This window comes from Coturnix japonica, chromosome 31 (assembly GCF_054131305.1).
Source record: "Coturnix japonica strain WE chromosome 31, WE-NBRP24, whole genome shotgun sequence".
Lineage (NCBI taxonomy): Eukaryota > Metazoa > Chordata > Aves > Galliformes > Phasianidae > Coturnix > Coturnix japonica.
The window spans coordinates 3,286,910-3,313,281 of NC_140693.1; the positions used below are offsets into that span (position 1 = coordinate 3,286,910).

The 26,372-nt window shown below is 41.4% G+C and overlaps 2 protein-coding genes across 2 annotated transcripts; both read left to right on the forward strand.

Annotated features, from left to right (window-relative positions):
- The first annotated feature begins 1,596 nt into the window (after positions 1-1,596).
- LOC146755634 (uncharacterized) lies at positions 1,597-10,443 on the forward strand. Its single transcript, XM_085525345.1, has 8 exons — positions 1,597-2,791; positions 3,232-3,370; positions 4,100-4,222; positions 4,619-4,780; positions 5,731-5,895; positions 6,530-6,649; positions 9,607-9,733; positions 10,271-10,443. The coding sequence occupies exons 1-8, from the start codon at positions 1,644-1,646 to the stop codon at positions 10,441-10,443; spliced, it is 2,157 nt and encodes a 718-aa protein (XP_085381471.1). The 5' UTR covers positions 1,597-1,643.
- A 1,716-nt stretch (positions 10,444-12,159) lies between these two features.
- LOC146755635 (uncharacterized) lies at positions 12,160-26,042 on the forward strand. Its single transcript, XM_085525346.1, has 6 exons — positions 12,160-12,277; positions 13,798-13,977; positions 14,500-14,583; positions 15,961-16,107; positions 16,851-16,960; positions 19,978-26,042. The coding sequence occupies exons 1-4, from the start codon at positions 12,160-12,162 to the stop codon at positions 16,017-16,019; spliced, it is 441 nt and encodes a 146-aa protein (XP_085381472.1). The 3' UTR covers positions 16,020-16,107; positions 16,851-16,960; positions 19,978-26,042.
- Positions 26,043-26,372: the final 330 nt, after the last annotated feature.

Consider the following 26,372-nt stretch of genomic DNA (forward strand, 5'->3'; position numbering starts at 1 on the left):
GGGTAGCTGATAGTCACAATGTCAGCATGAAGTTTTCGGTTAAGAAGTACTGAGTATTCAATCATTTTAAAATTTTCTTCTATTTGTGAGTATTAATAGCGTCCAATTTCAAAAAACTCTTAATATATATTCTTTAGCTATGTTAAATATACACAGTAGAACAATGAGCACAGGTATGTTGTGCTGGTTCTTTTGTAGAATTAGTTATATAAGTAGCACGAGCAAAAGTGTTTTAGGAGATGCTAGGTTATCTCAGCTTAAAGTTCAGGGTATTTACACCATTCTCTGAGCTTTTATGTCTTGTTTCCTATGCTCTGTAATAATGCTTTTTCCCTACTTCCTGTGTAAGGAGCTTCTAGACTGAACATTACACATCTTCTCCCTAGTCTTATTTATCTTGCTTTAGTGCTTGCTTGTTGTTTTCAGCATAAAGTGTTTAGATTACTTATAAATCATATTCCCCTCACTAGTGTTGCTGGGAGCAGCAGTCAAAACCCAAAACCTGGTTTGGGGTGGAATATGCCACTGCTGTTTCTTCAGTATGACTTTTAAATCAGTTGAGGGCTGTATATAAAACTCCTTAGATGAGTTAAGAGGCTGTTTCCATGCAGTACATGTGAATCTGTATGTAATGCAGGCTGCACGTGGGCGCTATAAAATTCTGCATTTCTGTAGTTGTAGTAATAAAAGGACTGTACAAGAATCACCATTGAATATATTGTTGTGGTGACCCAATCCCTAGTAAGTCTTGACTTATATTTATTTTTTTTAATACTTAAAGTATGCATATTATGGAATGGACGTAACTGGATTCTAAAGCAATGATGAAATACAGCAGAAGTCGCTTTTGATAGAAAGAAAATGCATGTGATTTTAGCTAATTGCTCACCAGTTAAAGAAAAAAACAGCCCCAAGCTAATGGAATATTTATGGAAACTTGAATCTGCAAATTTGTACAACTTTATGAGTGAACTTTATATGCAAAAGAGTAAGTGTGGACAGAAGTAGGAATCCTCATATTTTGTTTAGAGATGAACTGAATAAGAGAGACAGATATCAACACTTAAGTGATCAACTTGTCCAGGGTTTTATCTTTCTTTTGAAAGTAAGAGGACTGTGAGTTGGAATGAAATTTCTTAGAGAACTGTTTATCTACCATTTAGATGTAGATGGAGTGATTCCTGGCTGCTTTATAGGGATTGCTGAAGCACGGAAGATAGAAAGAATATAGCTGTGAATTATCTATCTCGTTCCCATGTTTCTTAAATCTAATTAGATTTTCTACTGGTGTGGAGTGGAAGGTTTGAGTAGTGCCATGGTAAACGTGTTCTTCCAGCCTGAAAACCTTTTGCTCTTAATTCTGTATAGAAATCTGAGGCACCTGATTACGTGTTCAGAGGACTTGAATTCCTTCACTAGTATCAAATACTATGTGATGTGAGGGTATGGCTTGCATATTACGACAGTGTTTCACTTAGAAGTTGCTACTTGGTGTTGTGAACTGCTATGTAATAATGATTTTAATCAATCTGAGCTACATTCCTTTTCCCCTTTTTTTTTTGGTTTGTTTGTTTGTTTGTTTTACAGTAATTGTAAATGAGAGAAAGAAAAAGAACACTGTAGAGCAAAGGACAATTGAACACATGAAACAAAAGTGCTCCGCGTACCGAAAGGAAGTACTAGCACTGAGGGAAAGAACTGAAATCTTGGAACATCATTTAACTGTGCTTGAAGAACAATGCAGAAGAGAAAAAAATAAAAAAGAAGATTTCAGTAAGCAGGTAACAAGCCTGCGTATTCAGCTTTCTTTTTCTGAAGAAACAGCTGATGCCCTCCGTGAACAAATTCTGCAGGGTCAAGCTGACTATCGGGAAATTGCTTCTGAACTGGATGAACAGAAATCTATAAATATGACACTTGAAAACAAAAATGCCCAACTAACTAACAACATAGAAGTTGCCAAAGAATATATAATTGATAAAGTGTCACAAGTAAAAGAAATGCGGACCAAATTAGATGAATTATACAAATGTCACTTAGAGTTTCACGCCATCGGTACTGACTTTGTCAGTGTAAAGGATTCCTCAGACTCTGAAAAAGATGAGCCAGGGACATCTCAAATTAGTTCTGCATGCATTCAGTCACAGACTTCTTCCATCTCAGATCTTGTGCAGGACCTCTCCTTTAACTATAGTCTTGAAAGGATTTGGGAAGTATGCAGAAGTATTGTTGATGTTTCCTCACAAAAATGTCAGCACATCAAAGCACTGCTTCAAGACAATGAAAACCTAAAGGCGGGACTGAATAATGCTGAAAATCGTAATCGTCAACTTGTAATGAAGCTATGTGAGATTACAACTCACACTAGTCAGGAAGATGATCTTGTGAATCAGTTACATGAGCAAATAGAAAAGAAAACTCAGGAGTTTGAAGAAAAGACTGCAGAAGATCAGAGAGTGATTGCACAATTTCAGGAGGAAGTTGCCAACTGTGAGGTAAAAATAAGAGAGCTTGAATATCGCCTGGAGGCTTCCAAGACAATGGAAGACAATGTGTCAAAACTCAATGAATTACTTAAAGAAAAAGAATCTATTATTGTTAATCTGGAGACAGTTACAGCAACTCTGCAGGAGAAGTCTGCAAATGCAGACAAAAAGTTTGAAGAGTTAAGTAGCAAAAAAGCAAATCTGATTCAAGAAGTTATGCAGCTGAAAAACAGCTTGGAGCAGATGAAACATTCTCTTCGGGAAAAGGAAAAGAGTGAAATGGAGAAAGTGCAACGTATAGAATCGTAAGTAACCACTGAGTTAACTTAGAGCCCTTTGAGAATGAACTAGAGTTAAAAATAGTTAATGGGAACATCCCTTCGACTTAATGCATTTGCATGCTTATCAATGGCCAAACTACTACTTTAGGATGCTTTGGTATGCTACTTGAGTTCCAAGGGAAAACAGGAGTGTGCAAGGAAATAAAGAATAATATGGGGATTTCTGGTGGTTTTGTTGTCCATCCCTCAGAATAGCATCTGAATAATTTATTGCTTCAGAATCTGATTATGAGAAGCAAGCTGAAATTCAAAAGTAATTGTTTAAATCTTGTCACTGGTCTAGATAGATTTAAGAGTCTATTTACAAATAGAAACCAACAGGCAGGGCATGGATTAAGCTGTAATTGCTGTTTCCATGAGATGTGTAACAGTAATGTTCTTTGTCTCTTTATTTTTAACATAAGGCTAGAAAATATTCTTTCTGAGAGTTCTGCCCTTGTACTGAATTTGAAAAAAGATTTGCAGAGGAAAGAAGAAGAGTATGCAGATCTAAAAGGCAAACATTCTGATGCCGAGAAACAAATTCAGCAAGTACAAAGCGAGGTTTGTAGTCAACTGAGCTATTTTTTTCTGTAAGATTATGCTTGGCTTTCTGCTGTTAAAACTTCTCAAACTTTAACTATGAAGCTGGAAATTTCACACTAGTGTGGCTAGCAGCAAATCTTAGGTAAAGTTGCCATTGAAGCTCTAGAGGGGACCAGAAGTTAAAACATGGTTTCGCATAGATAATGAACAGAGGAAAGTAAAGTTGGTTAGTAGTCTGGAATAAGGTTTGTGAAGAGAATAGCTAATCTGCCTCTGGAGGGGACTTGTTATTATCTCTAAGTTACTGGTGACTTGCCATTGGTATCCGTGGTAACTCCAAAGCCTAAAACCTAAGTCTTGTGAAAAAACGCTGATAACTGGGAAGAAGAATGCTATTTACTTGAAGAGAAATAGACTAATTTCCAGAGGCTCTTTAATATAAGCATGTATATTTTTTTTCTTCAATTTCAGCTTCAGTGATGTTAATAGTTAAAATTTAATTATTAAACAAGTAGATATTTTAAAACCCATTTTGCAGGATCTTAGTCTGAAAGTTTATTGGGTGTGCTTGGGGTGGAAAATTGAAGCTTAAAAATGAATTCATGTCTTCCTTGGTAACCTTGCACTTGCTGTCGTTTTCCTACTCAGCACTTGTTTGTGAATTCCTCTTTATTTAACAAAGAAGTATTTGGCCAGGTTGGATTACAGAAGTCTTTTAATGAACCGTGAGCTGTGCTTAAATTACAGGTGTCCACGATGCGTTCTGTGGAGGAATCCCTCAGGAACAGGATGGATGAACTTGAAAGGATTAATAACCAGTTTAAGGATGAGCTGGATTATAAAGACTATACTATCCAACAACTTAAACAGGTATTTTTCTTGCATCATTCATTTAATAAAAATTAAGAGCACCTTTTCCAAGCAACAGGAAAAAGGTCAAAAAAAAAAAAAATTGGAGCAAAATGAAAGTGGCCAACTGAAATTAGCGGTAGACCATGAAAGATATTCAAATAATTAGTCACTACAGAGCACTGGCAGATTGCTTTAAATACAATAATCTGCATAGTAAATACATATATAATACATGCATATAACCTGATCTTGTTGAGTGACATCACGATATGTTAATTGAAATGTCTTACCATAAACTCTTTTTATCAGCTTGAATCCTTATTTACGCTATATGAAAAACTTATTAATTCTAGTCTGTCTTAAAGATTCTGCTTGTTTCTACTGTGTATGCTTTTCTTTCAACATGAAATATAGGAGCTGGAGGAAAAGGACCATAATCTTCAAAAGTGGCGTGAGGAGAGAGATCAGTTAGTAGAAGATTTGGAAGAACAGCTCAAAACTTTGGCTTCTAATGTCATACAAAAAGAGACAGAAATAGCAGAACTGAGACAATCTGCCTTAAAGGATTCAAGCAAGGTCAGCTCTCCTTTCCTCCTACCTGATTAGCTACCCATAAATTCTGTAAAACTCCTGTACCTTCTCTTTGTATTCTGGGTGTGCTTCTGTTCTTGAACACTGTCGTATTGACATCATGTGCAACTAACCAAAAAAAGCACCAGCTTTTATTTTTGTTCTTCAGAAACAGAATTTCTGTTAATTACTAAAATTTCAATTTTTTCAGTAGTTCAGATAAGCAGATGTCAGTTTGATGCTTATGATCCTACAGTCAGACTGGACATCTGTAGCTTTTTCTGATAATTCACAGCATTTCCGGATCCCAAGCTAGGCTCAATACTCAGACAGTAGTTCTGTCTCAGGTTTCTTACTTTCTTTGCTTTCTCTGAGGTAGTATCTACAATGGCATGAAAAGACAGAAGGGGACGTGGAGAGAGATTAAGGGAAGCATCAAAAAGCAGAGGGGGGATGATCTCTGGAAGTTGCATTTCTTATTTCAACATCCAGCTTTTAATCAGGATAGCCAATCTAAGCCGTAGCATAGAATTTCAGAAGCTAAACAGAAGACTAAATGAGTTGTGCTCTTTTGAGAATGTTTGGATTCACTTTCTCTGAGAAGAAAGATGTTCTCATAGCAAAACTTCCCCTACAACTGCCGACTTTCTCACAGTACTGAAGATTTGGGAACAAATAAATGCTCAGGTTATTATATCTTAAGGGAGATGAAGGCTGAAGCACATAAGTAAAATAGAAGAATCAAAATATATTGTATTACAACTTCCCAGGCAATTCTGTGACTACTGCACTTGTAACAGTGACCGTACAAATCCGTGAAATGTTACTGTTCTTGAATAGTTAAGTGTTCTAGCCTGCAATTCTAAAACTGATGCTACTAAGTAATTGCAATACTGCTTGTGTGTGTTAATTCCTTTTGCCAATCCCACAACTCAGCAGTTTTTACTGTTTATTAGGATAATGCAACTGTGATAGAAGTGTTAAGAAAAGAACTGGCTGACAAAGATGAGTTTATAAAGGAATTAAAACAACGCATTAACCACAGTAGCCCTCAGTGTTTGCCAGAAATACCTTTACTTGAAGAAAGACAAAGTAGAAGGAATGACTCTGTAAATGAAAAGGTATGATTATATTTAGAGAAAGTCAGTACTTAACATCTTGTTAACCCCTTTTTGTTCTTCTGTTTTCCTAGGAGATACTGGAGCTGGAATCATTTTTCTTAGCATATAGTCCTTTAACTACATATTCAGTGATGAGTACTTGTTGGTTCTTTTTGTCTTCCACTCAAACATGAGCTCTCATCTTCTCAAAAATATTTTATTTACTAGAACACCATCTCTCTGTGTACATTATGGAACTTTTCCATGCAGTTTTCCATGTATTCGTATGTGGATGCTGAAGATTAGGCAGAGGTTTAGCCTTTGGTGTTCTAACATAGCAGCTGTGAGCGTGCAGAGTATGGGGGGAATGGATGACAAAACGACCAGCGTTACAGATTTTGTCCCTAAATAATGTCTCGCTTTCTCTCTTTTGGAGGCAGAATACTGCCTGAGACTGTTAGTGAGACCCAGTAGGGTGTATCTGAAGATCACACAATGAATAGATGTTACTACCTTCCCACACTTGTGCTGTGTTTCAGCTTACCTGTTCATGTGGCGTCTGAGCTTGAGGTTTTACACTGTAACTTCAGAAAACTCGAGATATTTTGGAGGTCTAATGCATAGCCTAATCTTTACTCCTTTTAAATATTTACAGCCTAGGAAACAACAAAGCAAAACTAAAACTGGAGAAAGTATTCCATTAAGATGCAAAGCTGAAGACAATTATTTGTCACCTCCATGTACTAGGAGCCTCACTTCATTAAATGAATCTGAGGTTAGTATGAAACTTCAGATCTGAAAATGTTGTGATTGTATTGCTTTTGATAAGGAATGAGTAGGAAAAGATCTCATGTTCTCTAAACAATTCCCAAGTTTTAATTTATTTATCCCTTTCAAGGTGATCAGATCACCTGTTTTTATAGCCTTTGATAGGAATAAAAGCTGTTGAAACAATTGTGTGATGAATTTTTGTCAGGTGCTGTTGAAAACTCTCCTCATGTTAATGCTTATGAAGTGGCTCATGATTAGATAAGTTACTTGGAAAAAATTCATGGAGCCACTGAAACGGGCACAGCAAATTGAACTTATTTTCTTCCTCTGCAGGATTTCTGGATATTGTTTTGTTAGCAGTTGATGTTAATCATTCCTATATAAGTTTTTAATTGCTAACTTTCATAAAATAGCAGTTACATATATTTTAAAAACAAAGTATTTATTAACCAACTTAATTCTTGGAAATACACTGGGTGGTGATACTCCATTCAGATTCTTAGCAGAGCCTGATAAAGTGGCTCTGACTACTTTTTGTCTTTCTACAATCTTTGGTAACTTTTTGAGAGGAAGAAGACTCCCCTCAGGGGGTCGGAACAGTGTAAGTAGTAAAAGCTGCTAGTCTGTGTTTGGGACACTGGAGTTTGCTAGTTACTAGCAGCAGTAGAAGCAGCCATCTACCATTTTCTGATGTCCCCAGCAGCCTGTCTTCCATGTGTTCAACCAGCATCTGAACTCATTTTTGATATGCTAGCTGAATTCCTGCCATAGAGAAGGAGGAGTCCAGGTGATCTCAGTTCTGACTTTGTTGTTCCTGTTGAGTAAAACAGGATTGGGTGGATTGTGGACAGTAAGTGCTACTGGGGAAATGCATACTGACATTTCCCTGTCACTTAGCTGTGCATTTGCTGCCATTTGACCATGAGCAGGTACATGATAGCCTTCAGCTTAAGTACGGTGTCATTGCTTGAATGTCTGTATTCTCTCCAGGGAAAAGATAGCAATGGAGTTCTTTAATGACTTGTACTGGGCTTGCACCTTGCCAGCTGGACCTTACTTATGTAAATAAAATCTCTAGTGTAGAAGAGGAAGGGCAAATTCCCTAAGATTAAGCCAGGAAGTTAATCGAACACTTGAATCAAATGCTCCTGTTCCTGCCCAGTTCTGACACAGCAGAGTTGAGATGAAGAAAATCGTGTCAGTTCTACCACCATTCTCTATTAAAAAAAAGTGTAGTTGTCTGTGCCCTTGAGAAAAAATGACTTGTAAAGTATCAGGCTCAGTTTAACATGGAGAACTTTTTTTGTGATCATAGATTGGAAATAATTTTAAATGTAACAAGTTCTAGGAAAGAAGGGTAAAACTCTGCTGTAACTGAAATAGACTCCTTCTGTTACAAGTGTTCTTACAGCAGGAAAATTGAATGCTTACATATCCTTTTCCAGATGCTTTATAGCTTTTTAATCTCATGGCTACCTTAACACTTGCACTTAAAATTCTTCTGTGCTATCAGGAGCATTTGGAAACTGTCCTCGACTCTTCTGGAGTGTCCGCAGAAAATGGCAAAACTAGTCGGTTCCCAAAACCGGAGCTGGAAATCCCACTGACACCTCTGCAACCTGATAAGATGGAGATAAAGCAGCACGGCAGCATGATACCTTTAGGAGTGAAAATGCCTAAGGCAAAAAAGAAAAGAAGTGATGACATGGATGAGGTATGACCTAGACCCAACAGAAAACAAAATATCTGATGCCTTTTTACCATTCTCATTTAAGCATTAAAAAAATGCTATTTCTACCTCAGTAAAGTAGTTGAAGAATTTAATCAATGAACTGCTTTAATGAACAAAACTAATAGCCAAGCTCAGTGATAATGGTTTAAGAGAAGGGAATTTCTCTTAACTCCATTGTGTATTTTCTTTGAAACCTGTAGACATAAATCAGCTTTTTAGACATCATGAGATGTCTAATACTGATATCTTAATGTCCTGTTTTTATAATTGAATGCTTATTTATTATCTGATTTACAGTGGAATAGTTACCACTAGCAGATACTTCCCTACTATTAGCAAAAGTGTTTAAAGTGTTCACTCTTGTGACATCAATTGTTCTTTCCAAAAGAATCATGGCTGAAACTTGTCTTATTTTCCCAGGATTTTGTGAAAAGTGAGAACACGAAAAATACAAAATCTGTCATGGCTTTTAATTCACCCTCTGCAAGTGACGAGAAAATGGTTGGTTTTTGTTCTAGTTTTGAAGCTAGCTTGGGACTTCCTGTAATTGTGTGGTCACACGAAAGAAGCAGTGTCTTATCCTTATGTGTATACCTGAATGGGAATCTTACATGCTTATGAGCTCTTCCTATTAAATTCCATAAGCTAACCAAAGGGCAAGTCAGTCTGTCCCCAGAGCGTGTCATGGCTGTACTGTGTAATGATTTGGAGGGAAGGATATTGCACATTGAATAGTTGAGAAGAGAAGCTTTAGTGTATTATCGTGTGCTTTTGTAAGTGAAGCCCTTGTATTAAACTAAGGTTCATATCATTAATATGCATGGCAGTTATTAAAAACAGATGTTCACATGTGATAGCAGTATCCTTGGCATGGTCAGAGTATGAGTAGTAGATTTTTCCCATCTGTTGTCTTCTGTTTTGTATGTTTGTTTGTTTTATGTAATTAGAACAGCTTATGTAAGAAACAACTCCACCGCTTGGGAGCTACTTTTAAAGAAACTACTGCCTTATTAAGAAACTGTAAGAAACGTATGCCTTGAAATAGCTGAGATTTTGACAACTCCCTAAAGGGTATAAAATTGTCTACATTACTTGCCGTTGTGGTATCATCAGCATAATGAACAGAGGTGTCAGTAGTAAAGCTCAAAATGTCAACTTAAAATAACGTTGAACTAAAATGAAGTTTAAACAATGCTCTTGTTTCACATGTTCACATCTCTGTTGAACAGAAATCCGGAAAAGACTACTTCCTGAGAAAGCGAGTACATGCTTCAAGACTGACTAAAAAGAAGGATGAAACACTGCAAAAAGTTGGAGATTTTATTCCAAGCTCTCCTTCTATTATACACTCTAAAGGTTGGTGTAGAATAAGTTTTATTCCATGTTTTCTAGACATTGTAGAATGGCTTGTTTCTGCTGTAGGCTATTAATGTATGTGTTCTTAGACTTGTCTGCCATGTTAAGTTGTCCTTTGATTTATGAAGTAAATGCATTTATTCGTCTCTTCAGAGATTCATTATTACATTTGTGAAAACCTACAAGTATACAGAGAAAGTTGGTTCTGTCTTGTGCTTCTGTCAGCACGAAAGTTAGGCCTGTTGTTTAACTCCTGCTGAAGTTTCTGACTTCCAACGACTTCTGAGCCATGATTGTCTTTCATACTCCATTTTAATGCGTGCTTTAAGCTGCCATACCTGAAGCTATATACAGTTTCAGCTATAGAAGCAATAAAGAACCTCGATGAACAAATACAATTTCTGAGTATTTTCACTTAAATTTTATGTGTCATTTATAAACCAAGTTTGTTACGAAGCTTTTTTTGCATTCAGTGATTTAAAGACTCACAAAACCAGTAAGTTGATTGGTTTACGTATCAAAACAAATTTCTTCTAGCCAAGAAGCTGATGTCAGCAGTAAGTTCTCCTAAATCAAACGAACCTGAAAGTCTCGAAGAAGGAGAGACCAAGCCAAAACGATCCAAAAGGAAGCTGTATTCCACTGTCGTTTCTGGCCCTCTAGATATACCTGCTTCTTCGGTAAGCGATTATACTGTAGTCTTGGCTTAAAATAAACTACTAAGGAGTCCAAACAGACTGGAGGTTTCATCTATTTGCAGGAGGAGGTTGAAAGTACTGAGGTATTTCTTTATTCTACCAAGTCATTCTTGTTGGTCTTCCTGCTGTTCTGTTTTATTTTGTCCTCAAAGATCTCTGTGTTTGGCTGGCTTACAGTTTACTAAGTAGGTGATGTAGCAATCACGGAGATGTCTTCTAATTTGGAATCATAGATAATTTCAGTGTGTCGAAGTGGGATTATTCTACTACACGCTTTTCTAGAGCACAACTTAGACAGCTTTTTAGGTATGCTTAAACTATGATCTCCTGTCTAAGCCAACTTGCAAGGATCTGATGTGCCAGTTTCATGACTCTGTCAGCAGCTATTGTGCTAAGAACATTCTTGCTCTGTTGGAACTGCATCTTTTAATTATATTAGAGTCCTTTTTCTGTTCAGCATAGTGATCATTTGCCCATACTGTAATATCCCTCTGAATTTTTTGATGATTTGACGAATGATAGGGGCAGAAAAAATGTTATTTTTTTTTGTTAGAGGATGAAGAAGATGAGACAATTTCTTCTCTCACTGTAGTTCTGAGAACATGGAACTGAACCGAGAACTGAAATTCTGGGCAAGTCATAGCTACAGGGATTGAGGCTAAAAATGTTTTCTGAACGCTTCATGTTTCACAAAACAAGTATTATAATACTCTTTTGAAAACAAGTATTTCAAAATGAAAGCTGCCTTCAGGCTTTCCTCAGATGTGTGTGCTTTTTTAAGATAAACAGGATTTTGTACATTCTCCATATTTGTTCCTTGTGATTAAGCTGCATTAAAATGATCTCGGTATCCCATAGTTTTCTGAATAAAATATAATAAGCAAATGCCATTCTGAAATCCATTTAGGGGAAGAAATATGTTTGCGTGGGTCAAGAAGAGCTTGTCAGTCTTGTGTGAAAAGATGAGTAACTTTTGATATGTTTTCTTCAGGAATCTGAGGAACAAAAGAAGGAAAGTGATCATCTGATCATCAAGCGACGGCTGAGATCCAGAACAGCTAAAAAACCTTGAAGAAGCATGTTTGTTCCCCTTTCTCAGGACATACTTTTATCGTATTATTAAAACTGGTTGTTAATAAACAGTAACAGTTACTCCGTTGTGTTCTTAAATTTGTATATAGGTGTTTGTTGCAGAACGGCGGGAGAAAAGCAGACGACCACACCTGTCATTGACATATGATCAGCGAATCTCATTTATTCCTTGGCTGCGTGTACCTTTATAATACGGATAATTAGCTCATACATATTGCAACATATCTCTGTTTCGTTCGATTTGTTGGCCTCAATTATATTATATTGTGTTATCTTGTATTTCGATATCATATTTAGTAAAGTAAGTTTTTCCTCCTTAGATTGCCGCTGTTTTATCCCATTCCCCTTTTCCCCCTCCTTTCCGGGCCCCGGGGGGGGGGGCCCACGGGGTGGCTTCCCCTGTCACAGGCATAGGTAAATCTAAGTAACCCGTGACACCATCCAAAGCCAATCTTCCCTCTTTCTGCCTGAAACTGTTTCCCCTCCTCCTATCCCAAGTGACCCTGCTAACAGCTTTAGAAAGCCTTCATGCAGCATGAAAACGTGCCTGTGAGCAAACAAGCAGAGAGAGCAGCAAGGATTGCTGTTGCACTGCGTCACGCCGCTCACTGCCCTCTCCTCCCTTACAGGTTTCAAATGGAATTGGTCCCCAAACTGCCGCCCCTGATACACCGCAAGTCCTCCGGGAGCTTCTCTGGGGCACGGAAGCCAAAAAAAGATGAGACTTTGCCACCTCTTTCCAAGGGCAGGAAAGGTAAAGTGGCTTCCAGCTCCTTTCCACGGCACAGGCAACCAACTGGAGGTGGGCAGTCTCTTGCTGACCATCATCCCAGGGCTCTCACTTGTTTCAAACCTTCCTGCCGGCTCAGCATGGCTTCTTCCCCTTAGATAATGGTTGGCCTGTCCAAAAGGGAAGTGCTGGGTGTGACGTACCCCCATCCCTGGCTATGGCAGGAGGATGTGGGGATCTCAGGCCCTGCCCTCCCCCAGTGGAAGGGCAGGGACCCCAAAAGTCATTCTGCTGCCTTCTTGTCACCAGCCAGGTCCTCTTTCCCATAGCCAACGTCCCTCCTGCAGCCCCAAAACAGAGCTGAGCTGCAGAAAGGAGGCCCTCCTGTTCATATGCTCCCTTCAAATACTACAAGGCCGCAGTGAGGTCTCCCTGAAGCCTTCTTTTCTCCAAGCAAAACAAGCCCAGTTCCCTCAACCTGTCCTCGTAGGAAAGGTGCTCCAGCCCTCTGATCATCTTCGTTGCCGCCCTTAGCATTATTTGCATTTCTCTTTTGCCTTCCTAAAAAACACACCTGCTTCCGGGCACATTTCATCCCACTGTTTGGCCTTGTAAGAAGCACTATGGCAAGTCCACATGCAGAAAACACTGTCATTCCATTCAGTAACAGAGAAACCATTCTGCCCTTGCTCATGACTCTCGTCCCTGTTTCCTCCTGAACTGGGCAGTGTTTGTGGGCAATGAAAGAAATCCCCATATTCCAGAAAATAAAGACAAATAAGAAATAGGCAGAAAAGCGGCACTAATACTTTGTCACTGGTGGGAATCTCCACAGAATGTGTTGTGCTGAAGGTGTGAGGTTAAGGGATCATCACTCTCAAGATAAAAGTCATAGCATGGAAGATTTAGGGATGGCGTGCTGACTAGAAGGAATAAACCTTGTACCTTATTTATTTTCTCTCTCTTATCATCGGATATCTTATCCTCATCTACAAAGCTCTGAGGTTGTCCAAAGCCTGTTGCCATGAGCTTTGCTAAACGCAGCAGTGCTGTGGCTCAGAGGTATTACACTGGCACATCGCAAAGGAGAACTCCATAACCCAAGTGTAGAGGGAAGAAGAAAGGGGAACTGTTACAATTAATTACCTCCTCTAAATTGGTAACTGTAGGCTTCTTGTCACACACTCCTGCCTTAAAGCAGAACACCACAGATGTTGACAACCATGACAGGGATTTCTGCATACAAGCAACCACACGAGGCTGGGCACACTCTCCTGTCTCTTTGCCATTCCTAGAAAGACCCAGAAGAGCTCAGTGTTCTCTTGCTGTTAGTTTACATCCTCCAAGCACTTCCAAAGGCACGCTGCTCTGTAGAAAAAGCTGAGCTGTCCAGAAAGTTTGTTCAGGAAGAATGCAGCAGTGTCAGTGCACGTCATCCTGGGGGATCTGAAAGCATTTGTGAAGAGAACAGGGAAAGAAGAGGGAAGAGAGCAAAACCAACAGGCACTAGCAGTGCTGCCCACAGGGGGCGGGGCTTGAGGCAGGGCCTGTGCCAGAGGGGGGCCTGGCACAGTTAGGGCCAGCTCAGGGCCCAGAGCAGAGGGGGAGCAGGCAGAGGCAGGGCCTTGGGGCCCAGGATGGAGGAGGACCAGGCACAGCTGGGGCCAGCTCAGGGCCCAGACTGGAGAGGGACCCAGCACAGTTGAGGCCACTGCAGGGCCCAGGTGAGAGGGGAACCCAGCACAGTCGGGGCTGCTTTGGGGCCCAGGCTGGAAAGGGGCCGGGCACAGCCAGGGCCTTGTGGCAGCACTCAGACTCTCCAGTTCAACCGTTAACCATAACCTCAAATGGTAACTGTAGTGGAAGGCAGGAGCTGATACAGCTGCTTTACTCTGTTTTAATTTTCCAAAGAATGGTGAAGGACTCGAGCTAGTATCCAAAAAAAGGAATTTCTGAAAAAAAAACCCAACACAAATCTAAACAAAAAATCCCAAATACACTTTTCTGAAGAACAGGATTCACAAAATGTTGCTATGGAGCAGATCTCCAAATAGAGACTCTTTCTCTTAGACAGCCAGCTCTAACATGAGATTAGGGAGGGCAGCAACCAGGCTCTCCCCCTTTTTTGCACATATGAAGTGCTTCCAGCTGTGCTCCACAGCAGAATATCTTTCAATGAAGATTAAAGCCTGTGAAATGAAAGAATCCATTCCTATTTCTTTCACATTTGTGTTCATTGACTTCAGTTCCAACCAGGTGGACTCGCAGTGTCTTGCAAGTGACACCTGAAAGCAGGTACAGAGTGGAGACCCAGCACCCTCAATCTCCAGGTGAGTAACAGCAGCCAAGGAGGCCTTTGGGCTCTGCAGGGTCCAAGTGTGGAGCATTACACACAGGAACACCTGAGTATAAAGACAGTGGCAGAGCTGTAGAGCTAGCCATAACAGAGAGCCACAGTGGCTCAGTTAATTTCCTGCAGTAACACAGAAAAAAAGAGCCATGAGGGAAATGCAGATGCTTTCTGCCTTCCTCTTTTGTCTCATGCCTTCTGCCCCCATCAGAGGGGAGGAATGAGCTGCACTTCCACAGAGACATTCCCCTCACAGCCACTCACACCTCAGGTGTGGAGGAGCTAGCTGGGGCTGCTGGTGGCAGCTGTGGAACACTGCCATCTGTGGTGCCCCATCCTACCTTTGACACTGTGCAAATGACTGCAAGCAGAGATGTAGCAGAGGGAACACAAAGCATTTAATAGCTTATCAAACAAAGCAATGAGTAATAGAAATGACAGTATTTCCAAAGAAGTGGCAGGGAACTGGGGTTCTGTAGCAGGCTTTAGAGGCTCTGCATGGAACACAGCCCCAGGACACAACCCATCAGCTGCTGGGGCAGCAGCATCCTTGTCAGTGGGGGATGTCGCCAGTGGTGGACAGGGACAGAGTGAAGCCACACCTTGATGTAGCTCTGCATCTGCTCCTTTCCTGCTCATGTCCAGTCCTTTCATCTATTGCACTTTCAATCTTCTGTCCTTCTTTCTTACCTTTATCCTTTCTTCTTTTCTGCTCTTTTCCTCTTCTTAAGTTGTTTTACCTGTATCTGCTTTTCCCCTCTTCTGTTGTTTTACTGCTCTGGTCTGCATCCGGTGTCTGCACCACAGCTCTAGGTTGGACTTTGTGTTGGGATGGAGAAAGGTTCACAGGGCATAGATTTGTACAAGAAGAGCTCTCGTGCTGTGCCCAACAGGTGATGAAAAGGAGCCCTCAGGACCCAGGACCACAAAGGCAGCTTTTTTTCCCAAAGGCCACAGCGTAAGCTCGTGTAACTGGGAAGGATTCTGTTGTATATCTCCTGGAAGTGCCTTTGAATGAATAATTTTCTGATTTGTTCCCAATTGTTGCTCAGAGGAAATGAGGCTTTTATCCTTGTATCTTTGCAGGAAGACAGAGAGGAGGGAACCTGTCTGGTGAAATGCTCAGGTGCCATTTCCTTCCTTGCACCAACAGCCTGTTTGTGTCCACGCGATGCCAGTTGTCCTCCTGACAGTTTCTACTGATGTTTCCCTAAGACCTTCTGCTAAGCTCTACTGTTTCTGTTTTCTCAAAGCTTTGTTAGGACTAAAAGAGGAGTGGATAACAGATGGAAGGATCTGGCCTTCTGCTGGATGATAGCCACCTGCATGTCATGTTCCTGCTTTCTCTTTTCCACAGGTGGCATTGTGCTTCCCAAGGAGCATATGGACCTTTTAGATGGGAGTGCACAGCAATGATCCAACAGGGTCTCAGCTTCCTTCCTGCTCTGCACCTGAGTGAGGGACACCGTGACCTGCTTAGGAGGCAAGATGTCATGTCAGGGAGGTGCGTTTTCCTTGTTTTTTTTTTGTCATCTGTGCTTTGCTGTGCTGTGATATTTTTTTGCGTTGCAGTGCTGTGGTTTTCTTTCCTATTTGGTGTTTTCTATGTCTTATTCATTTATTTATTTTTATAATTTTTTTCTTGTCTTTCCTTCTTTTGACTTGAAGGGGTGGAGCCTGGCTGCACCTCTCTTACAGCTCATTTCAGGGGGCTGACTGCCCTTGGGTGGGATTTTTTTCTGTTGATTTCTCCTCTGTGGAGTTTGTTCTGTGCACTTCCATCCTCAGAGGTGGGTGAGCCATTCTTTCCTTGCCTTTGTAATATTGTGCTAGTCTTTCTGCTGCTACAGATAGTATGTGGTTGTTTTTTCTGGGTTTTTTTTTTTTTTTCTGGGTTTTTTTATACTTAGATTCCCTGGTCTTTGGCTTGCTTTTTTCTTTATTTTTCTTTGTATTGCTTTTTTTTTTTTTTTTTTTTTTTCCTTAATTTGCTGTGTCATGTTCTTCTTTATGGTGACATTTGCAAGAGACTGTGAATTCTCCTGGTTCAAACTGCAGTCGGCTTCATCAAATGTGTAAGAAATATATAAGGGCTGCTGAGGCCAGGCTAGATTTCCATTTCTTTATGAACTGGGGTGTTGCTGCGGATGCGTTTATCTCCTGTTTTGTCTCTTGTGCTTGTTCAAGAATTTTAGAACATACTATGTCAGTGTTTGTTTCTATCCTGCTTTCTCTTCTCTCTGGCAGGTCAGCTCATGCTAGAAGTTGATGGCATCACTGTATGAATCGAGGTCAGTTTAGGAGCAGCTGCTGGTGGAAGGAATCAAGTCCAGGCTAATAAATGGAAGCATCTCCTGGTAAGGTGTCAGAGGCGGCAGTAATGATGTCTGTCATCGTAAAAACCAGAGGGCAGGCTCATCCAAGTTCTTGCTGGCTGATGTTTGGGAGTATCTTGTTTTCCAGCTGAAAGATAAGAAAGCTAAACATGCTGAGCCGTTACAGCTTGAGCTGAAGTTGTGAATGTGCTCCCGGATGTTTCCTTTAGTGGTAAATCATGTTCTGGCACTGTGGTAGTCCTATCTCTGTCATGATTTGGAGCACAGTGTCTGGTTGCGAGCCTTGTGTGCCTGTTTCCATGAACCTTGCTTTCTTTCTGTCTTCAGAGTAAGTGCAGGGTGCTTCCTTGCTTTTGGTGGATTCATCCAGGAGGCTTTCAGAAGGCCAATTGCAGTATTCATAACACAGAGGGACACAATGGGAATGGACTGTTGTTACCACCAGGCAAAAGTTTCTTATGTCATGAACAATATAAACAAAATTCTTACTTCTGGCCTGGCCCTGAGCTGCTGCAGCTTAAAGGCTGTTTGCTTTTGGGTGGCCCTTCGTGGAATTACCTGATGAATTTTCCCCCAATTTTTTAATGGCATTTTTAATGGCACTCATAGCTACTAAATTTGGGAGAGGAGTTAGATAAGGTTAGGGTAAGCTGCTTCTTTTTTTTTCTATTCTCCTAGGTGACTGTATTTTCTGCCAGTGCTGTGCTAGCTCTGTAACCGGGGATGGTCCTAATGCTCATGAAAAGGCTCTATTGGCAGCACAGAATTTGACCATTGGGCTGCCTGCTGGATTAATTTCTGTAGATTGAACAAACCATCTCAAAAAGCATACAATCAGTTTATTTTTTGAAAGGCTGTCAGCTTTTGAGGTCGCTGAGAAGTCTTGGTTTATCAGTCACTAGCAGCTTGCTGGAGCTTGAAGTAGTTGAATCGTCCCTTACAGAGCTGTTAAATAAAACCTTCTAATTACTTTGGCATTGTAGCTCTGAGCTAGGCTATACCGCTGGTGTGTGTGCCTGTGCTGCAGATGCCATCCTTCCTCATCCTTCTCCTCCTCCTTGGCAGAAGGTATCACCATCAGCTTTCTACCTCACCCAGCAGTTGTTCTCTGAGCAGAGACTTGGTCGCTTCCCAGTTTCTCTGTGGCACCCCCCTAGGCTGTTAGTTCTCTCTTTTTCTATTGGTGTTCTGTGTAGTCTTCAGTTTGCCCTTAGATGCCAGGCCACTTGAAAAGAGTTTTCAAATCATATCCATCCTGATTTCTTTACGTGTTGTCCTTTTTAAAAACAAACAAACAAACAAAAAATCAGCAACAACAACAACAAAAACCAAGAGGAATACTCTGGAATTTTCTATAGCAATCACCATTTCAGACTTGTCCATTATTCCTTTTGAGGCTGTTCTCTAATTTATTTAGTTCAAGATCAGTCCCCGTCCTTTGTTCTCCCTGCTTTTCTGTCCTGTCTGTATTTATTTGTTTTTCTCTTCAGCCTGCTTTCCTTCCAGTGCTGACAGTCATGGGGAACTCCTAGTTGTGTCAAGGAAAATGAATGCCACAGTACACATTCCTTCTTGATGTATAGCGGGTGCTGGTGATAGCAGAGCCCCTGTTCTCTGTGAGCAACTTGTGCTTAGCCTGCATTCGTTGATCTCTGATCTGCTAACCTTGTGAGAAGATGAAACAGAGCATCCAGCTACTTCACTGGGATTGTGGTTTGCACTGCTTTGACTTTAGTCCTGCAGGCCAGTGATGGACAAGGCAGAGGTGTTGGGATACTGAGAGAAGTGTTTGTGTTTGGAACTCTGCATTTTTTTATTTTTATTTTTTTCTTAACCATCACTGGGGACTGCTTCAGTTTAGCAGAGGAGCCTTAGTGGCGTGGTTGCCTCAGGTGTACCTGATCTCATGATGGTATGTGGCCTTTTGGCAGAGTTTGGGAACTGACCCCTCAAAACAGTGTTTAGAACTAGTTGCAGGTGATAGCAAGGCTAATCCAGTAAGGTTTTGATGAATCTGTCACAGAAGAGTTACCTGTCCTTACGAGCATGGCTGGTGTGTGGTATGTTGCTGCGACCTTCCTCCTTCTGTGTTTGATGAAGTAGATGCTTTTTGGTAGGGACGTTAAGGCTTTGGATGTGATAAGTTGGAATCCTATTGTGAGCCCAAATTCAGCAAACAGTTACTGCTTAACAGGGGCCTCAGGCATATGTTTTAAGTTTCTCTGTTTCCTGTAGGACTTAAAAACATGTTTATAGCTTTGCGGAGTATATATGGCACAAGGTGTGCTTGAGTATCTTGTGTTCTCTTTGGCAAGGACGTAATAAAAACCAGTCCTGGATGTTTGGTGAGGGAGCAGTGTTGAGAGGGGCGAGCCAAGTGGTGGTAGGAGTCCTGAGCCACCTAGTTTCTGTGCCTCTGTGTGGAGCTTTGTGCTTTGGAAATGCCCAGATTAGCTTTGGCTAAGCCTCTGAGCTTCTGGATGCTTCTCATAACCAGCTCAAACCTCTCAAAAGCTTGAGGATTGTCCATCGCTAATTTTCAAATGAATTGCATGGGGAAATGAAGATAAAAACCAAAACCCTCAAGTAGAAGTACTTGTTATTTTAAGAATAGAAAGGATAATGAATATGCCAGTAGTGTTTGATTGTTATGGAGGAGCACAAAGTAGTGGCCAGGAGATAGGAGAAATAAGGAGGAATGTCTCTTGGTTCTTTTCTCTAGGATCTTCAGGAACTGTTGATAAACGTAAAGATGGGTAATACACACATAAAGAATGATAGTGGTTTTAAGGGTTGGAAAAATATTGTGAAGCACCCGTGTTTCGCCCCAGATTAAAAGATTTGGAACTCTCCCAGAGTAGAGAACAGTTTGTCTGATTTCCATTTTGCTGAGCAGTTCAGGCCATCAGAGAGGACTTGCTGGCCTCTGGACAAAGGGAGAGTGTGAAGGAGAGGAGGAAATAAAGATGTTAAGATCTGTGAAGAAGGATGAATGGCAATGGTTGTTTGTCACCTTACTGCCCTTCTTGTCTCCCTAGAGCCCAGCTGACTTCCTGGGATTGCTGAATAGCTGCCTCTCGCTGCCTTTTGCTGCCTCCTACCTATCAGACTAAAAACCAGTGGTGTAAAACTGAGTGTGAATTTAGTGGGGTAAGTCCTTGAGTAATCGTTATTTCCGTAAAAGGCATTGGATGTCTCAGGATGGAAGTCCAGGTACCTGCCCAAGTGTATTACAGCAGTCATGGAATTTCTATTTCAGAGACTTTTTCAAAGCCCTTCAGATGGAAAGGCAAAGGGATGTGCAACTTTGGAGTAGTAAATGGTGCATATCAAAATGTAAAGAGGGCTAATTAATGTAAACAGACTCCAGTCATGTCGGTGTATAGCTTTCTTTAGGAGGGTACTCAGGAATTCTTTTCTGACAATGAGTGATAGTGTCCCAACTCCAGGTGCGTGCTCAGCTTGGAAATGCATGCACATAGCTTTTGCTTGGCCAGCTGCTTTGAATGCATCGCACTACATCATCTTGTCTTGACCTCTTTGCTCCCTCCATCAAAAGTTTTGCTCGGTCTAGACTCGTTGCAGGTGCTCACTGTGTTATCTTGACTCACGTGAGATCAATACAGAGATGAATACAGAAAATTAAGTAGGGTTGTGCAGCACTAATTTGAACGTCTTAGGGGAATGATCGTGCTTAGGATAGGGTATCTTCCACACTGCTGATTGTCATCGTCGCCCACCTTTTGTGGGACTCAGACTTGTAGAACTAGCTCTTTGAAGAGAGGGCTCCCAAGGTATTAACCCATGTAAACTTCAGAGTACCAGGTTGTGTGATGGCATTTATGGGGCAGAGCCCACAGGGAATATGCCTCTGTGTCACTCAGTCTTGTGATGACACAGCGCCCGCTGCAGCCTGGGGTCAGTGGGACTGCAGGCACAGCGGCATGGAAGCTGAGCCAGCCACAGCCTGGTGCGTGCTGTGCAAGTTGCCCTGCCTGGTGCTGGGCTTAGTGCTGCCCTGTGCTGATGAAGGCAGCCTCGGAGTGGTGTGGGGCAGCACTTTTTGCAGCTCCCTGCCAATCAGGACCCCGACCAGCAGCAGGTTACTTGTGTGAGCAGGGGCGTGGGGGGGAGCCCATTTCACTTGCTGTTACAGCCTCAGAGAAATGTGGTTATTTTTAAAATGAAGCTTCTGACTGCCGGAGGACTCGTGTCATTCTCGCATCCCACTTTAGTGGATCCTGTCATGTGACTTGAAAGCACAGGCTGAGAGTGCAGGCTTATTGGATTTCATTTGATCTTTCCTGACGACAGGAACCAATGGGTGGCTTCCAGAATAGTTCAAGATGTCTCTGTTAAGAGTGAGTTTTACTACACGTAACTGGAACACCAAGCTCTTGATATTGTGCTGGTGATTAAAGCATTCTTTCCAATCAGCTGAAGCAATAGGCTTAGGAACACAGAGCATAATTCCTAGCTGCAGTAGATGATAGTGTAGCTTGAAGAAGTGTTCCCGTGGCGGCTCAGGTAGTTTAGATCTTAGTAGCATCTGGTAGTCTAAAGTGTGACTAATTCAGCTGATGTACTTCTCTTTGTATTTTTGGCTCTTCATTGTTGGTGGGTAATTTCAGCAACCAGCCCAGCAAAGACTACTGGTTGGCAGATAGGCTTCTGTACTTAGCCTTGGAAGGCAGAAGGATGCAGAGAGTAACATTTTGCAGAGTGCAGAGTGATTATAGAAACTGCAGAAGGTCAGCTTTGATAGGGATCATAGAGTCATAGAATTGCTCAGGTTGGAAAAGACCTTAAAGATGGTCAAGTCCAACCATAACCTGACCAAACGTACCCTAAACCTGACAACCTGCTGCCAAATCATGTCCCTGAGCACCACATCTAAATGGTTCTTAAACACATGCAGGGGTGGTGACTCAACCACCTGCTTGGTTTTTCCTTTGAGGAGCAAGCTGTCAGAGATGTCACTGCAGGAGCTGGTGCGGAAGCTGGACAGAGGTGTGTACTTGGTTTTCAAGAAGTTGCAGGGCCTAAGAATCTGCCTGGAGAAAGTGATTGTGGGGAAGCCAGAGACACTGCAAGTTCAATCACAGCTGCCACAAGGACTGTGGTGTTAAATCTCATAGAATCATAGAATTGCTCAGGTTGGAAAAGGCATTAAGGATCATCAAGTCCACCCACAACCTAACCGTACTAGCCTAACTCTAACAGCCCTCCACTACACTTTGTCTCTGAGCACCCCATCAAAATGATTTTGATGATACCTTTTGCATACCCCTTTTACCTTTGCCTTTTCTTCTATGTCACTTACCTTTTGCCTTTCCTCTGTTGAATTTGCCCTCAGGTTTTTGCTTTTCGCACTGCCATTTGCTTTTGCCCTTTGCCTTTGAATTTTGCATTTTGCTTTTGGTGTTTTCCTTTTGTCCTATGTCATTTGCCGTTTTCCTTTACCTTTGGCATTAGCTTTTTCACTTTACCTTTTGCATTTCCCTTTTGCCTTTGTCTTTTGTCCTCTGCAATTTTCCTTTTGCCTTTGCCTTTTGCTTTTTCTTTTGCCTTTGTTGTTATGCACTGTCTTTAGCCATAGCCATTTGCATTGACAAGTTGCCTTTGCATTTTCAGTTTTCCTTTTGGCTTTTGCCTTTGCCTTCTCTCCTGTGCCATTTGCCTTTTTCCTTTGCTTTGTCATTTTGCCATTTTCAGTTCCCTTTTGCCTTTGCCTTTTGTACTAACTGTCCCACTTAGCTTTTGCCTTTGCCTTTTGGAATCTGCCACTTACCTTTTGTCTGTGCATTTTTCTTTTGCCTTTCGCCTTTTCCTTTATGCTTTGTCTTTTGCTCTTTCCATTAGCTTTTACCCGTTGTCTTTGCATTTTCAGTTTTTATTTTGTCATTTCCCGTTGCCTTCTGTCGTATGCAATTTGCCTTTTCCTTTACTCTTTCAATTTTCCTTTTTCATTTCCCTATTGCCTTGGCCTTTTGATCTATGCCACGTACCATTTTCCTTTTGTTTATTGCCTTTTACCTATTGCATTTTACATTTGTCTTTGCCTTTTGCATACATATTACATTTTCCCGTTGGCCTTGGTGGGTGCATCTGCCCTTGTGTTTTGTATTTTCCCTTTGCCTTTTGCCTCAGCCCTTGGCTTTTGACCTTCCGTTTGCCCGTTGCCTTTTTCTTTTGCCCTTGCCTTATAGCTTTGCCGTTGCATTTTGTCTTTTCCCTCTGCCATTTGCTTTGGCCTGTTGCATTTGCCTGTTGCCTTTGCCTTTGGCAGTTTGCTTTTGCTTTTGCCTTTGCCTTTGCCTTGTGTCCTATGCCATTTTGTTTTGCCATTGCCTTTACCGTTGCCTTTTGCCCTTTTTATTTTTCATGTCTTGCTTTGCTGCTCCGTCTATGTTGCCATGGATTGCTTTTGAGTTTTGGGTTTTTTTTTTCATATCTGTGGATTCCTTTATTTTTTTTTCCTTTTCCAGTCTTGGCATTCTTTTATCCTTCACTATGCGGTATTCCTTTTTGTTACTCAGTATTTCAAGCCATTTTGCTTTCTTTACCTTGGCTTCTTAGTTCTTCAGCTTTCATTTCTCTTTTTTGTTTTATCTTTGCTCTTTAGTTTTTCTTTTGAATCTTTACCTGCCCTTGTTTTTGAGTGTTCTTTGTTTCTTTCCAGTGCTCAGCACTGGTGAGCTTTTTTATTGTTTCTTTGATATGGACTCTTTGCTTTGACATGATCTTGTGTTCAGGTGATTTGCTTTACTCTTGCATTTCTAGACCTTTTTTTGCTTTGCTCTGTTTTCCTTCCATGTTTCGTTTTCCCCTGTTTGATTTTTTATAGTGCTCCTTTTACTTTACTTTCCATGGTCCTTGTTTCATTATTGTTGCCTCTTTGTCTTTCCTGTTCCTTTATTTTCCTTAGTGATTTTTGATATTGTTTTTCTTTCGTTTCCTCTTTGTGTGTCCTGCCATTCTGTCTCCTGCCAGTATGTGTTTCCTGCTATTGCGTGTTTGTCTCCTGCCAGTGTGTTTTTTCTTTCTGTCTTATAATACTTCTCTGTTTACTCTCATGGCTGCTTAAATCCATCCCTTACCTCCTTCTTGGCATGACTGCAGATGCTTTGCATTCCTACAAAGATATGTTTTGTTCTAAATGTCATCCGGAGACCCAATCTGGGCTTGTCACCCTGATGTAGCATCTCTGGTTGAGGCAGCAGCATGCCCTGTAGCTACCCATTCCTCCTCCCTGGCATGGATGTATTACTTTTTGTGTCCTCGAGACTCTGTTTGCATGTCTGCATTCTGTCTTTGATACTACTTTTCCCTAGTGCTTTCCCTTCGTACATTTCCTCAGAGTTTTTCCTCATTGATTTTTCTTAGTGTTGTTGCTTATTGTTTTTCCGTACTGTTGTGTTTTTTTTATTTTATTTTTTCTTTTTTTTTTTGTTTGTGTTTGTTACCTGCCAGTGTATGCCTCCGGTCAGTTCGTGTCTCCTGCCAGTGCTTGTGTCCTGCTACTTTATGTTTCCTGCCTGTGTTCCTCTCCTTCCAGTCTGTTTTTTTTTTATCTTTCTTTCTTTCTCTCTTTTCTTTTTCTTTTCCTCTTGTCACTTCTGAGATTCATTTCCCAGTATCTAGCCTTACCTTCTCTGGTGGAGGTAGCAGCATGCCCTGTAGCTACCTATTCCTCTTCCCTTGTATTGTTGGTGATATCTTAGCCTTTTTCTGGCTCTGTTGTCATCTCTGCATCACCATGGGAGTGCATTCTTTTCCTTATCCTTTGTTTGATCTGTATTCCTTTGTTTGTTTCAGTTGTTGTTGAATTGTTATTTTGTTGTTGTTGTTTTTTACTTATGCTGTTTTTTTCATTTCTCTTAATCTCTGAATTTTATCTCGTTAACACTTAGCCTAATTTATAGCCTGCAGTTCTTTTCCCCGTGTCACGTTCAGGTTTGGAACCAGTCAGCCTGGGGTTACACCTCCTCATGTTGCATCTTTGTTGTTGCTAGGGAAAAGGAGTGGTTCCTTTTCTACAAGATACTCTGAAAACATCTGTACTAAATGCACGGGGTTTGATTTTGGTTGGGGAAAACAAACTGCTTCCCGTCTTACTCCCCCGTCACTTCCTTGGAGCCTTTCCTACTGCTTGCATTTGCAGTTCGTCTTGTAGACATGTAGTTAGATAAGAGCATCTCTGCTTTCCTCGTCCCTTTCCAGCTTGCCCTGATTCTTCTGCTGCTGTCCTGCCTCTTCTGCTTCTTTCTCTGGTTCTCCTTGTTAAATAAATTGCAGCCCAACCTTCAAAAAGGAAAGAAGAATTTAACTGCAGTGACCCATGTCCTTATCCCACTGTGGTCTGTGCTGAAATGGCTATTGACTGAATTGGGAACAAGGCTGCCTTCCCCCTGCTTTCACATAGCCTCTCTATGGCATACAATAAGTGGGGTTTCACAGGTTGCGTGAGGAGCAGCCAGGTCCAAACCTTCCCTCCTTGTCAATGCAGTGGCTGGGGAGGTTTCAAAGCTCCTTGGAGCCAGGGAGCTCTTTGGTGGAGCTGACGGAGGAAGGTCCCACCTCCATCAGGGGAAATAAGAAGGAACTCTGCCATGCAAAATAAGGAATAACATACCAAGTGGGGATTGTACAGTGAAGCAGGAAACTGATGCTCTGTTGGAATATGGAATAAAGGGGGACTAAAAGAGGGAAACTTAAAGCTAGTTTATAGAAACAAGTAAAGGATAGTTAAATTTTACAAGTAAAAGAAACAAGGGGCATAGGAGAGCAAAGAGGATGCAGCTAAGGAGTGAGACCTCACGGACGACATCAGGCAAGGAGGAGAATAACTACTTGTAAACTACCAGAAGAGGAGTTTCATCCCCCTGATAAGAACAAGAGGGGGTCTTCATGCTAAAGACCTAATGAATATGTATCAGAATTCCGAGAACTACTGACTATGTATTAGAATTCTGAGAAATCATTGACTATGTATTAGATGTACCTATATCTGTGTCACGATTTTACAAGTTGGTGTGCAAGTTTGGTGGAGCTATCCCCCTTGCACCCGGCACTGGAATAAACATACCTGCTTTATAACCCATCTCTGGATTATAGAGTTTTATTCCGCAAGTCAGGATGAAATGCATTCATTTGGCTATGGCTTTTTGGATGCAGCACTGCTCAGTAGCCCTGGGCTGTGGGAGCACTGACATGATGCAGCGGGATGCCACTGGGATGCAGGGACAATTCCTGCTTTTCCGCAACCCAAACTCAGGTCTTGTGGAGGCCCCGGAAGGAAGAGTGCAGTGCTGTGCAGTGTTACTGGGCTGGGGATGAAGGCTGAGGATGACTCATCCCCACTCAAGGGAAGTGCTGTGTGTGGCTGGTCTCATGCGTGTGCCATGGACTCTTTCCTTACCGGAACACACAG